At 42.3% G+C, this 14,254-nt stretch overlaps 1 protein-coding gene across 3 annotated transcripts in view; it reads right to left on the bottom strand.

The window, feature by feature from the left end:
• Nucleotides 1-2,913: 2,913 nt before the first annotated feature.
• The window catches only part of jag2b (jagged canonical Notch ligand 2b), a 102,984-nt gene continuing 91,643 nt past the window's right edge, over nucleotides 2,914-14,254 (bottom strand). For all 3 annotated transcript variants that reach the window (XM_020496698.2, XM_020496699.2, XM_031837352.1), the window contains 2 exons: nucleotides 6,002-6,152; nucleotides 2,914-5,261 (listed from right to left, as the gene is read on the bottom strand). In XM_020496698.2, the coding sequence (XP_020352287.1) occupies nucleotides 4,765-5,261; nucleotides 6,002-6,152 (648 nt within the window). In that variant the 3' untranslated portion in view covers nucleotides 2,914-4,764. The remainder of the gene's footprint in view (nucleotides 5,262-6,001; nucleotides 6,153-14,254) is intronic.

Raw genomic sequence — 14,254 nt, 5'->3', positions numbered from 1 at the left:
CAGCAGGGGATCAAATACTTTTTTCCCTCACTGTATGGATGCAAGAACTTACCCTCCATGACATCAGCATAGTTTAAAACATGTTTTGGGCTACAGTAGAAGTGTGTTTACATTTACTTTGTTCACAAACATTGAAGTAAAACAATATTATATTTTGGATTCTGATGGGATACGACTGTTGAACTAACATGCTGACCAAACCGGTTCCACACATGCATCTGCGTGCGCATGGTGATTTTGTCTATCCCCACCAGACATGTTCACGACACACAGTGGTCTAAGGCAATGCATCTCAGTGCTTGAGGCGTCACTACAGACACCCTGGTTCGAATCCAGGCTGTATTACAACTGGCAGTGACTGAGAGTCCCATAGGGCGACGCACAATTGGCCCAGTGTCGTCCGGCTTTGGCCGGTCATTGTAAATAATAATTTGTTCTTAACTGACTTGCCTAGTTAAACAAAAGGTTAAATAAAAAATAAATAATAATAATACCAAAACCAACTGTGAACCAATTATATTAATTTGGGGACAGGTTGAAACACACATGAAACATTCATTGACATTTAGCTAGCTTGCTGTTGCTAGATCATTTGTCCTGGGAGATAAACATTGCTAAATTATTTCAGGTAAAATAACAACCCAGACAGTTTTATGCAAAGTGGCTTAGAGATGGATATTGGATAACACATATATTCAGTATTCTGTAATGTTACTATAGATGACTATCCAAATAAACACTATCAACAAACTACCAACTGCAACTATTTTAATATGCAACCGTTTGCTAGGGGTTAGGTTTAGAGTAAGGGTTAAGTTTAGTAGATGGATGGATAGCTGAAATGTAGACAGGTAGGTGAACATCACTGAATCATCACTGTGGAACTAGCCAAATAAAGTGAGAGGGAGTTTGCAACACTACACCCTCTCAAATAAGACAAGTGATGTGCATGACTGGGAAATTGGTTTCAAAGCACATTTTACTGGAAATCATAATGACCAAACTGATTGGAGATCAGATGTAACTGCATTCCCCAAGTCACTGATGGAATAGGGAGCAGTGAGCACTCACTGAACCAAGCATTACTCAACATAGTAAGTTAACCCATGTAAAGATCTACAAAATCGTCATATTGACAGATACACATCATCAACATTGATTGAAACTTGAGATGTTTTAAAGGTAGACTCAGCGATGCACAAAGTAAACCGCAATATCGGGCCGACTTCCACAACAACTAAGAGCTTGATTCAATCTCTAGCGCTGAAGATCAATTGGAAATTACCTTCACATTTTGATTGCGCATTAACGCTGAATTTTGGCAATACGGATTGAATCCAGCCCTAAGAGCGCTGAAGCGAGGCTAAACTTCTCTGCCGTTTTGGTCCCGTAGTTACTGACAAAGTTGTAGGAGCATGAAGCGCACCGGTGTACATGCACAAAGAACATGCATTGGCACTCATCTCTATGGCCATGTTCGAGAACATGAAAACATGACGTAACATGGGCAAATTGTGACTGATTAATCTACAAATAACATCGAATAGTTATTTAGAATACAAGGTGTCTAGTATGTCAAACGTGCCATCGCCAAAAGGCTGAGTCTACCTTTAATGGCAATATGGCCATTACACCTGTGTAACAATTCTATTGCTCATCATCACTTACGATCATAACTGTCATCCTTCATTTTACTATCGTTTATCCTTACCACCCCTTTCTTCATCAATCCCATTATCACCATCGTTAGAACCCAAAATCATTTTACCAGTCATCACACTCATCTATTGTTCAAGAACCCTATCATCAACATCACTCAATTATATTTTAACTACCGTCATCATCATCACCATTACCTGGAATACTCATTCATCTTATTTTTACAACATTCATTGTCTTTAGCAACATCAACGTTGGCCCTTCTCCATCCTTCATCTGTTGCTGGCCGGAAAAGCCTCCTGCGGCTGGGGCTCGGGCACTTCCTTCCTGGGGTGTAAGCCGATCCAGACTTCCCTCCACAAGAGCGAGGGATGGTCCCATTAACCTCGGGCAGACAGGGCACCCACGGGAGATGGGAATAGCACTGCCCCCCCCCCACTCACAGCCCATGAACGATGGGATGGAAACGCCAGCCTCCCATTGGTGGAGCCTCGATCGGCTGAGAACTGGAGACCACGCGCCATTGGTGTGTAGGAGGCAGGGTGGAGTGATCGAGTGGGGCAGTATTGTATCGATCTAGACTCATCCTCAGCTCTTGGCTGAAGCAAGGGCAAACATTACTCAATTTTTTACCTTTGTCATTGATATATTTGCCCAGTTAGGCCCCCAAATGAGACAGTTTGACTTATGTAGGTATTGGAATGGTATAGAGCTAGTGAATTCCAGTTGTCCAATTATGGAGCTAATGGGGAACTGAAATCACTTAATGTTGATCCTCATATTTATTAACAAAAGACAGAATTTGATTAACATTCAGCTGTGGAAGATATACTTCGGTGAATGCCATGTCAGCACTGGTCGGAAAAACTTCTGATTCATTCTCCCCTCTTGCATACCAGTAGTGTATAAAATGCTTTAAACCAATGAGTACCACCACAATGCTGTGCTTTTAAACATTGTTTGTCCTACAGACTTCTGGGTAAAACCTCTTTCCGAGGCTAAATATAAGGGCTGGACATGCAGAAAAATGAAAGTCAGATAAATGAAAAGACGATTTTTGCTGGGGTCTTGGGACTGAGAAAATAAATCCAAATTATTTATTAACCAATAATTTTTAACAAATGACAAAATTATCCAAATAACTTTTTTTCTTTTGTACAAAAACAAAGAAAAAAAAAGTCAAACCTGCCCTCCCCCCTTCCATTTGCCACAATCCTCGCCATTAAGCATACCCAACATTCACTTTACCAGGTAGGAGTTTTAAATTCTTTATTTTGCTGTGTGCCATGAGGAAACATGGCTGTTTGAGACGTTAACATGAATTTGAAGGGCAAAAGAGAACAGAAAAACAAAAGAAAACATCTGTAATTTGCCAACTTCTGAGGTAAATCCTTTTGGATTGAGTTGGTACCTCAAAACACAACTGCATTATCAAAGCAAAATGTGTTCCCTTCATTGAAGCCTTGAACCAGAGCAGGCTAAAAGCAGATGCGAACAATACAGTATTTTTCACATGGTTTGACAAACTAGTCTTGCCACAGGTTAGGAACGTCCATCGCTATTTTCCCAGAAAACTCCATTGACAGCAGAGTGAAACAGGGAAGAGAGAGCTTTACTGAGGCGAACAAAACACGCCACGATACACCACACAATTTTTAAGAGATACTTTCCTTAATAAACAAACCAACAAAAAGATGACCGTTGATTAGATAAATATAACTTTACATTAAGGAACCCTCTATAAAGGCTTTACAACTTGGGGAGTTTTTACACTAGTATACAAATGGGCAGTATTGAATACCAAAATATTGTTCATAAATCATTGTGGTAGTGCTCGCCAAATAGAGGGCTGTTATCAATCCTTCACAGACCCTGGTTCCCATCAGACATTATCTAGAACCCTGGGCATCACAGTTACATTTCCCTGGATGATTTGGTGGCACCTGTAATAATCAGGAGCAGATCTGGGTATATTATGATTTCACCCATTTGCTCACTATCCGGCAAGCACTAAAACAACAGTCACCATTCAATACATTACAACCACTACCCTGTAAATGTGGATTGAGGATGTATAACATATGTTTAAAAGGAAATAACAAGAGTTAATGAACTACTTGCAACCCGTCATAAGTCCTTTATAAGGGGCACCTTAATGCAAATGCTCTTGACTGTGGGACGCTGTATATTCTCCTTTGAACTGGCATAAATAAAAGGAATGGCATTGTAAAAAAAAATAAAAAAAAGTGAATTGTCTTTAAGTTACTAAATTCAAATATACACAGCGACTCCTTTATTATATACACCTATGTACAGATTTCTAGTTTTTTTAATCGAATACCTTTGAAATGGTGTTGCTATGAGGGCGGACTCTCTGGATACACACCTATCCCTTTGAGTGGTAATCATTGGGGTCAAACTGGGCAGCGAGACTCGGGAACCTCGGCTGTAGTATGGAGTATTACAGAGCTCATAGAAAGGCACTTGCTACCAACTCAAATACTGCAATGCTTTAAACAGAGCTTTCAGCCTAGAAAACCAAGAGATGTGAAAACCGAAAAAATGTGAAGGCCACATAGTAGGCACAGGGGTTTCTTTCCCCCGAGGCTGTGCTCTTGGTAAGGCTGGCGCGGGACGGCTGCAGACGGGCACGCCAGGCAAAGAAAGAGATGGGTGGGTTGCCGCAGTAACCTCTGTTGCAGTGGTCAACCGAGTCCCCCGAAAAGCCCTCCCCCCAGTCTCTGTCACAACCAAAAGGGCCCACTCACAATTAAACAAAATCACAATCAACAAACAAAGTCTTTATACAGGTTATTCCCCCCCCCCTCCATTTTGGACTTTATCTTCGCTCATTTTAACAGTACAATTCAAACAAAGGCGAGGCCTCACTTTTCCTCGTTCAAAAGTAATACAATTATGCTTCATCTGTACATAAAAAAGAAAACGCCCTCCTCGTGTTATCACCCCCCCCCCCTCCCCAAAACAAATCATTACAGACAGCAAAATAACTGAAAAGCCGCTCTTTTAATAGTACAATATATAGGATCCTCCCCATCTTTCCTCGGTCAGGGCTGTGGAGTGAGTCCGTTTCAGAGTCCTGTTTGTTCATACAAAATGGTCTTTGACAGCCAGGGAGGCGTTGACATTTTTCCAGAGGTTGTCTTTGGTGGTGGTCCGGATGGGTGTTTTTAAGGGCAAACTCTGCAAAGTGCAGATCACATCCCCTTTGGACTGCACTCCGGTTTTAGAGTACTTACAGACGGGCCCCTTGCCTGCTTCCGCTTCTACGTCCTCCTCCTCGAACTCCATCTCTCCCTCTGTCTCCTCCTCCTCCTCTTCCTCCCCTCCATCACGCATCCTGTAGGGGGAGCCCATGAGCTTTTTGCGCTCCTGTTGGGCCTCATTGTTGTCTTTGAGCTGCGGTTGTTGTTGACGTCCTCCAACGGGCTGCAGGGGCTCCCACTGGTTGTTGACGCTCTCGTCGATGGGGCCGCGCACCCTCTCACGCTCTTTTCTCCGCTTGCGTGTCCACCACACGCACACAATGATGCAGAAGAGCCAGAGTACACAGAAGACCACACACAGAATGGGCACAAGGTAGTCTACGCCACCAAGAGAAAGAGGGAAATACAGAAAGAGAGAAAAGAAACTGGGTTCAAATGGATTGCTCAACATAAAACACAGCAAAATTATAAAGCTGCAATATGTAACGTTTTGGGCAACTCGACCAAATTCATATAGAAATGTGAGTTATAGATCTGTCATTCTCATTAAAGGAAGTCTATGAATTGGTAGACCTGATCTATTTATATGCTTCCCGTGCTCAAGTTTTGTTTTTGCGTCTTTCACTTTCAGTTCAAACAGTTTAGATGGTACAATGATGCTTTAACCAATACTTGCTTGTTTTGTCACGTCAACTGAAATTAAGCAAATTATTCAAATTTTAGCAAACAGAAATTAGCGGAGCGATTTCTGAATAATACATCTTTAAGTAGAGCTGAGGCAGCCAAGTTAGAATGCAAGGATGAAATACCATTCTCCCTACGTGCAGTTGGTCATCTTAAGGACTCATTACATTTAATACTGTACACGGATGCACTACACGTTGAAGTGTGCAGACTGAGGTTGTTAGTGAGTCACCCCATTAAGGTAACACGCAGGGGTTTTTAAGCCCTGTTTTTGAGAAGTGGGGTGACGGCCACTGACACGATTTATGACCGCGGCTATAAAATCAATTGGCTTCAGCAGGTAAACTTAGTGCCTTTAGGAAGACAGCGCCTCAAATGAGGAATTGAAGGACTACAACATAGCCCTGGGGGTCAACCTCAGGCATTTTACTTACCCACTGTGGGGGGCATGACCTGCGTTTCCACTTTGACCTCAATGACAGCCAGCATGACTGTGCTGTTGTGACGCTTAGACAGCGTGCCAACAATGGTGCTGGCCGCCTCTTGGATCAGACTGTGGTCAGGCTGCTCATCCGGCTGGAACGACTGGAAAACAGTAAAGAAAGGGGGAAGGGGTGAGAAAAGGAAAGAGGACGTGTGTGTGGCATTTTATTTACAGGATTAAACTCCTTGAGTGTCATCATCCTGTATCTGTGCGTGTCGTTAAGTCTACGAAGCTGTGTGTGCACACGTGTAATGGGTAGTGAAACGAATCATTTAATGCAAGGCACATTAAAATCACCCAAAAACCGTAACATGGTTAATGATCATAAGAACCTCTTACACAAACCACCAAAACACATGCCCCCAATTTCATTAATAATAAACCCCTCACCTTAACAGTAACCCCACCAACACACATTTCCATGCATACAGCTCCAGGCAGCACAGTTGTTACCAGACAATGCCCACTCTTTATCCCAATACAATCAGAGAATTGTTCCATGGCCTTTAAGCTCAAATTAAATACAATAGACAACCATCAGAATCAGTTACAACAACCCCAGACCCAACTCATTGGTATACCCCCAACCCAACTAGCAATTCAGACCAGTTCGAATGGTGGCGCCAACGATGCGGGAAAAAGGGGGCCGGGGGGTGGCAGGATATTTGGATGGTATTTTTGAATGGGCGCATCTCTGCCTGTCCTGTGCGTTCAGAGCAACAATGTATTGATTGATTCATCACCAGCCACTGATCACACCATCACACTGGGCCGATGTGGATGGGCATCTATTTTAATAAATCCACTGAATATACACCATCAAAGAAAAGCCTTTTTTACTTCATATTAGGCAGGTTCTAAGAAACATTTTAAAGAATAGAATATTGAGTTCAGTTATGTTACTGGTCTATGCCTATAGGCTACATGGCTGCGCCATGCAAATGAAATCAGAAGTTCAAGTGATATTTTTAAAAACAGAGCCCATGCAACAAAAAAGTGATTCTCAAACAGAGCCCAAGCACTCTCCTTTTTGAAAGCTTGTAGGCGCCTGCTGGTGGTTTAGAAACCTTAGAATGTGCACTTTCTGATCATGTAAATAAATGACCAAATCTGACCAACCCTCACTGCTCTGAGGCTAGGAAACATTGTCACCACCGATAAATCCGCTATAATTGAGAATTTCAATAAGCATCTCTACGGCTGGCCATGCTTTCCACATGGCTACCCCTACCCCGGTCAACTGGCCGGCACCCTCCACAGCAACCCGCCAAAGCCCCCACTATTTCTCCTTTACCCAAATCCAGATAGCCGATGTTCTGAAAGAGCTGCAAAATCTGGAACCCTACAAATCAGCTGGGCTAGACAATCTGGACCATCTCTTTCTAAAATTATCTGCCGAAATTGTTGCAACCCCTATTATTAGCCTGTTCAACCTCTTTCATATCGTCTGAGATTCAAGAAGATTGGAAAGCTGCCGCGGTCATCCCCCTCTTCAAAGGGGGAGACACTAGACTCAAACTGCTACAGACCTATATCTATCCTACCCTGTCTTTAAGGTATTCGAAAGCCTAGTTAAACAGATTACTGACCATTTCGAATCCCACCATACCTTCTCCACTATGCAATCTGGTTTCAGAGCTGGTCATGGGTGCACCTCAGCCAAGCTCAAGGTTCTAAACGACATAACCGCCATCGATAAGAGACATTACTGTGCAGCCGTATTCATAGACCTGGCCAAGAGTTTAGACTGTCAATCACAACATTCTTATTGGCAGATTCGACAGCCTTGGTTTCTCAAATGATTGCCTCGCCTGGTTTACCAACTACTTCTCGGACAGAGTTCCGTGTGTCAAATCGGAAGGTCTGTTGTCTGGACCTCTGACAGTCTATGGGTGTCCCACAGGGTTAAATTCTCGGGCCGACTCTTTTCTGTATACATCAATGTTGCTCTTGCTGCTGGTGATTCTCTGATCCACCTCTACGCAGATGACACCATTCGGTATACTTCTGGCCCCTCCATGGACACTGTTAACTAACCTCCAGACGAGCTTCAATGCCATACAACTCTCCTCCAACTGCTCTTAAACGCAAGTAAAACTAAATGCATGCTTTTCAAATCGATCGCTGCCCGCACCTGCTCGCCCGTCCAGCATCACTACTCCTGGGTGTCTGGTTGGACTGTAAACTCTCCTTCCAGACTCACATTAAGCATCTCCAATACAAAATTAAATCTAGAATCGGCTTCCTATTTCGCAACAAAGCATCCTTCACTCATGCTGCCAAACATACCCTCGTAAATCTGACCATCCTATCGATCCTCGACTTCGGTGATGTCATCTATAAAATAGCCTCCAACACTCTACTCAACAAACTGGATGCAGTCTATCACAGTGCCATCCGTTTTGTCACCAAAGCCTCATACACTACCCACCATTGCGACCTGTACGCTCTCGTTGGCTGGCCCTCGCTTCATCCTCGTCGCCAAACCCACTGGCTACAGGTTATCTATAAGTCTCTGCTAGGTAAAGCCCCGCCTTATCTCAGCTCACTGGTCACCATAGCAGTACCCACTCGTAGCACGCGCTCCAGCAGGTATCTCACTGGTCACCCCCAAAGCCAATTCCTCCTTTGGTCGTATTTCCTTCCAGTTCTCTGCCGCCCATGATTGGAACGAATTGCAAAAATCTCTGAAGCTGGAGACTCACATCTCCCTCACTAGCTTTAAGCACCAGCTGTCAGAGCATTTTACAGATCACTGCACCTGTACTTAGCCTATCTGTAAACAGCCCATCTATCTACCTACCTCATCCCGATACTGGTACTTATTTATTTATTTTGCTCCTTTGCACCCCAGTATCTCTACCTGCACATTCATCTTCTGCCGATCTACCATTCCAGTGTTTAATTGCTATATTGTAATTACTTCGCCACCATGGCCTATTTATTTCCTTAACTTACCTCATTTGCACTCACTGTATATAGACTTTAATTTTGTTCTACTGTATTATTGACTGTATGTTAACGGCACGGTGAAGTAGGTAGTTTGAAAGGGATACTACAGTGCAGTCGGAAACTCATTGACTTTACACATTTTGTTACGTTACAGCCTTATTCTATTTATTTTTTCCCCTCATCAATCTACACACAATACCCCAAAATGACAAAGTAAAAGCAGTTTGACATTTTTGCAATACATTTTTTATATAACTGAAAAATCACATTTACATACAATAAGTATTCAGAGCCTTAGTACTTTGGTGAAGCAGCTTTGGCAGCGATTACAGCCTCAAGTCTTCTTGGGTATGACGCTAAAAGCTTGGCATACCAGTATTTGGGGAGTTTCTCCTGTTGTTCTCTGCAGATCCTCTCAAGCTCTGTCAGGTTGGACGGGGAGCGTTGCTGTTCAGCTATTTTCAGGTCTCTCCAGAGATGTTCGATCAGGTTCAAGTCCAGGCTCTGCCTGGGACACTAAAGGACAAATCAGAGACTTGTCTCGAAGCCACTCCTGCGTTGTATTGGCTGTGTCAGGGTGATTGTCCTGTTGGAAGGTGAACAGTCACCCCTGTCTGAGGTCCTGAGCACTCTGGAGCAAGGGTCTCTGTACTTTGCTCTGTTCATCCTTGCCTCAATCCTGACTAGTCTCCCAGTCTCTGCCGCTGAAAAACATCCCCAAAGCATGATACCAGGTTTCCTCCAGACGTGACGCTTGGCATTCAGGCCAAAGAGATCGAATCTTTGTTTCATCAGATCAGAGAAACTTGTTGCTCATGGTCAGTGTCTTTAGGTGCCATTTGGCACACTCCAAGAGGGCTGTCATGTGTCTTTTACAAAGGAGTGGCTTCCGTCTGGCCACTCTACCATAAAGGCATAATTGGTGGAGTGCTGCAGAGATGGTTGTCCTTCTGGAAGGTTCTCCCATTTCCACAGAGGAACTCTGGAGCTCTGTAAGTGACCATTGGGTTCTTGGTCAACTCCCTGATCATGGCACTTCTCCCCCGACTGCTCAGTTTGGGCAGGTGGCCAGCACTAGGAAGGATCTTGGTGGTTCCAAACTTATTCCATTTAAGAATAATGGAGGCCGCTGTGGTCTTGGGGGACCTTCAATGCTGCAGAGATTTTTTTGGTACCCTTCCCCAGAGCTGTGTCTCGACACAACTCCTTTGATCTCATGGCTTGGTTTTTTCTCTGACATGCACTGTCAACTGTGGGACCTTATATAGACAGGGGTGTGCCTTTCCAAATCATGTCCAATCAATTGAAATGACCACAGGTGGACTCCAATAAAGTTGTAGAAACATCAAGGATAATCAATGGAAACAGGATGTACCTGCGCTCAATTTCAAGTCTCATAGCAAAGGGTCTAAATACTTACGTAAATACGTTTTAAATTTTTAATACATTTGCAAAAAATCCTAAAACCTGTTTTCGCTTCGTCATTATGGGGTAGTGTGTGTAGATTTGAGTATTAAAAAAAATATATATTTTAGAATAAGGCTGTAACTTAACAAAATGTGTAAAAAGTCAAGGGGTCTGAATACTTCCCTAACTTGGTTGTTTTTCACAGTATAGTTCAGTCTGTTACACCCAATCTAGGGGTTGCTGTGTAGCCTAATAAGATTAAAATGTGTGACTACTTTACCTCTTGCAATCTACCTGTGGGTAAATGGGTAATTTTTTTGTTTGAATTATGGGAGTAGGATATTCATTAACTGTTGAAAGGAGGAACACGAGAGCTAGGGAAAGCAATGTGGAAATTAGAATCAAAGCCTTTATGCTCAGATGGACATTCTATAACAAGTTAGTTACAAAATATAAAATTTTGTTATATCAAAATCACAATAGCCTGGCTATTTCTAAGACTGTAGGCCACATTGATTTATTCAAGTTGACAGTGTTTGAGAGGTAATAACTCCCATTTTGGAATAAGCCATCATGATAAAAGGGAACCCATTTCAACCCAAGACCTTAGTCTTTCTAATAATGTTGAAAAGAGTCTCATAAGATTGACAATAGGACTACTGGTGTTAAGAAATACACGCCAGTGGAATAAAAAAAGAGCCCCGGGTCTCTTCTAAACTGAATGAGTAAAGAGTGACACAGCCCAAGTCTCCACCAAGTCAGATGCATTGCAGAGTTAACCAAAACATTTTAATGGAGGGGAAACCAAATTATTATATGGCCTGCATTTCATCAAATTCAACATTGCATGTGTTTCCTTGCCACGTGGGCACAAACAAGTATGCTTTGGGAAGGCCCCCTGTTCTGTGGTTATTGACTTGTGATTTGAGACCATCAGATTCTCTAGGAGAATTACAACCAACAAACATGCTCCGAATTTTAATTCACATATACGTGATGGTGCTTAGCTCTTCAGAGTTGGCTCGATTGAAATGAACTTTTATTTGTGTGGAATCACTCCAAAAGACACAATTTACAACTTTGAGAAGCATTGTGACAAGCCCTCCGAAATAAAAATGGTATTGATTGATCAATTCAAACCCTTTCCCTGCATCCCCAACAGTGTGGGAAAAATCTTCCTGCCCCACCTGGTATTCCCAAATGTATTTAAGGGAATCCGATTAGAGACCAGGCAGTGATATTTAAGGACGTGGTGCGCCAATTTGGAATATCAAGGAGATCTGAGCCGCATGGAAGGAAATCTGATTTCCGTTTGTTAGTTTATGACCGACCATAAAACAGAAAAGATAGGTAAATTTTGTATCAAAGGGTTGAGGCTCCAACTTTACATGCTGGCAATGCATTTCCTGTACCCACTGTCAAACATAGCCTGCCTGCACAGCGCCAATGATATAACGGATGAACAGTTGTAATTAGCTAGTTCCAAACCACGAGCCCCTTAATAAGCCACCTCAGTGCTTTGGAGGGTGTCAATGAGTATCGCATCTATTCCATTGAATGTAGCCAACTTTGTTTCTTCAACAGGTGGGCACTTTATGCAGATGATTGAATCTAACTAGCTTCTCGCATTCATTCAGGGGCTTACCTTTCACTGGGGACAGACATGGACCACCCCTACATTCTGAAATTGCATTTTTTATCCCTCCCAGTTTTATCATTGCACTGTGATACAAAAAGCTGCACCGGTGTGCTTTAGTACCATGTGGACAACTCAGAGCGGTCGGGTAGGCTGTCTGGATTTAGGATCACACTGATACCAGTGTGCACGGACAGGCTGCATGAAGGCAAAGCTTCTGAAAGGCTGGTGTATAGGACCAGCACTGGAGAGATGAACAGAGGCAGCTGCTGTCTGTGTTGCGCTTTTTCTCAAGATGTAAAAGTAAGCAGAGCAGAAACTGGCTACTTTTTAGTTGACTGATCTAGCTGTCAAGGTAACTGCTGTTAGAGATAACTTTTTTTTTTATTCCCAGTGCTGAGCTAGTAGTATAACGGACATGTTACATTAGCAAATATTTCATCCCCTCTCGACTGACGTGAATTAACTAATAGCTAGCTACCACAGACAGCTAGAGTTTAGCTTGAGCTGAACTATCTGTCAGGTCGCAGTGTAACAGCTGTGTGTATTGAAATGTCTTAAAACCTTTTGTTTTGTCCCGTTTCAACCAAAGTAAATTTGATGTTTCGTTAGCTAGCTCACTAACTTTAGCTATTATTTTTGCCTCATTCACACTATACCTGAATCAAATTACGAAACCACTACGCTCATCTCAGTGCAGCAAACACTGGACAAGCAAGATGCTTCAAAGATTAAAACTATTTTAAGGGAGTATATGTAAATATGTAAAACAAAAATGTGAGGAAGACCTGGGAGACACTATTGATGAATGTATACAGATGTTAGAATGCCGAGTCATGCTCATATAATCTCAGATTACAATTACTGCAGTTTAAGACATAGAACGTACTATATGCCAGTTAAACTGAATATCATACACTCAGAAATGTAATTCTGCTGGATGTAAAAAACACAAAAAGGGGACATATTTGCATATATTATGGTGTTGTGATGGCTGGCTGAATTCTGGCAAAAACAATGTTCTTTTATCTCAGCATGTCTACAGATTGTCCCGGTTTTTGTATGCTTGGAAATGCTGATACTGGAGACTTATCAGAAGAAACTGTATCCTAGCATTCATAGCGGCTAAGAAATGCTTTGCCATTAAGTGTAAGGTTGGTTATCCTCCCACAATGTATAGCAGAAATGTCAAGTTATTTATCACTAGATTTGATTGATTACAAGATTAAGGGTATACTGTGCAACTTTCATAAGGTCTGATGCTTTATATGCAATACTGTACAACAAAAGGAGTCTGTATTGAAAACATGCCAATGTCAGGAAAGACAGCTATTTAGTGAATCCCTAGCTTCTGTGCTGCTCAGTCCTGGCTCTGGGGATCTGCTGTACTGATGGTAGTCACTCTGGCCTTGGCCTAACACACCTGAAACCAATAATTCATGTTTCACTAATATCCTAGAGCTAAATGGGGTTGGGGTGCTGCAGGGCCATGGACCCCTAGGGGCAGGACGGGGTGACTCAGCTATAGTGTGTGCAATTAAAAGAGCTTTACAGTATTATTAAGGTCTATGATATGAATTATATGGAGGATATACTGTTTGTGTGTTAATGTGTGTTTTTATTAAACTTTTTCCAAACCCTTCCCTTAATAAAGCCCCAAAAAAAGACAAAGTTGTTGGGGAGAGAGTCGAGTTATTGACTAGACTGGTGAGGGTCGGCGTGCACGCGGCTCGGGTTGGCTGAAATTTGATAGAGGATGTCATAAAGACAATCAAAAGTTAGGTCTTCATGCTTTATTTGTAAGAACTGTTCACTTGTGATGCAATTGGTTAAAGGAGCAACACAATACTGATTATTGAATTATCATTGATCTAGTTCAGTTTAATTACTTAAAAAATATATTTTTTTATGTTTTTATTTCACCTTTATCCAGGTAAGCTAGCTGAGAACAAGTTCTCATTTACAACTGCATCCTGGCCAAGATAAAGCAAAGCAGTGTGACAAACAATAGTTACACATGGAATAATGGAACATGGAATAATAAATAACACAATAGATAAAAAGAGCCTGTATACAGTATGTGCAAATGGCATGAGGTGTTACGGCAATAAATAGGCCATAGTAGCAAAGGAATTACAATTTAGCAGATTAACACTGGAGCGATAGATGAGCAGATGGTATGTAAGCAGTGATACTGGTGTGCAAAAG

This window comes from Oncorhynchus kisutch, linkage group LG12, assembly GCF_002021735.2.
Source record: "Oncorhynchus kisutch isolate 150728-3 linkage group LG12, Okis_V2, whole genome shotgun sequence".
Taxonomy (NCBI): Eukaryota; Metazoa; Chordata; class Actinopteri; order Salmoniformes; family Salmonidae; genus Oncorhynchus; species Oncorhynchus kisutch.
The sequence above is the reverse complement of the archived record's forward strand: the minus strand, read 5'-3'. Positions and strand labels throughout refer to the sequence as shown.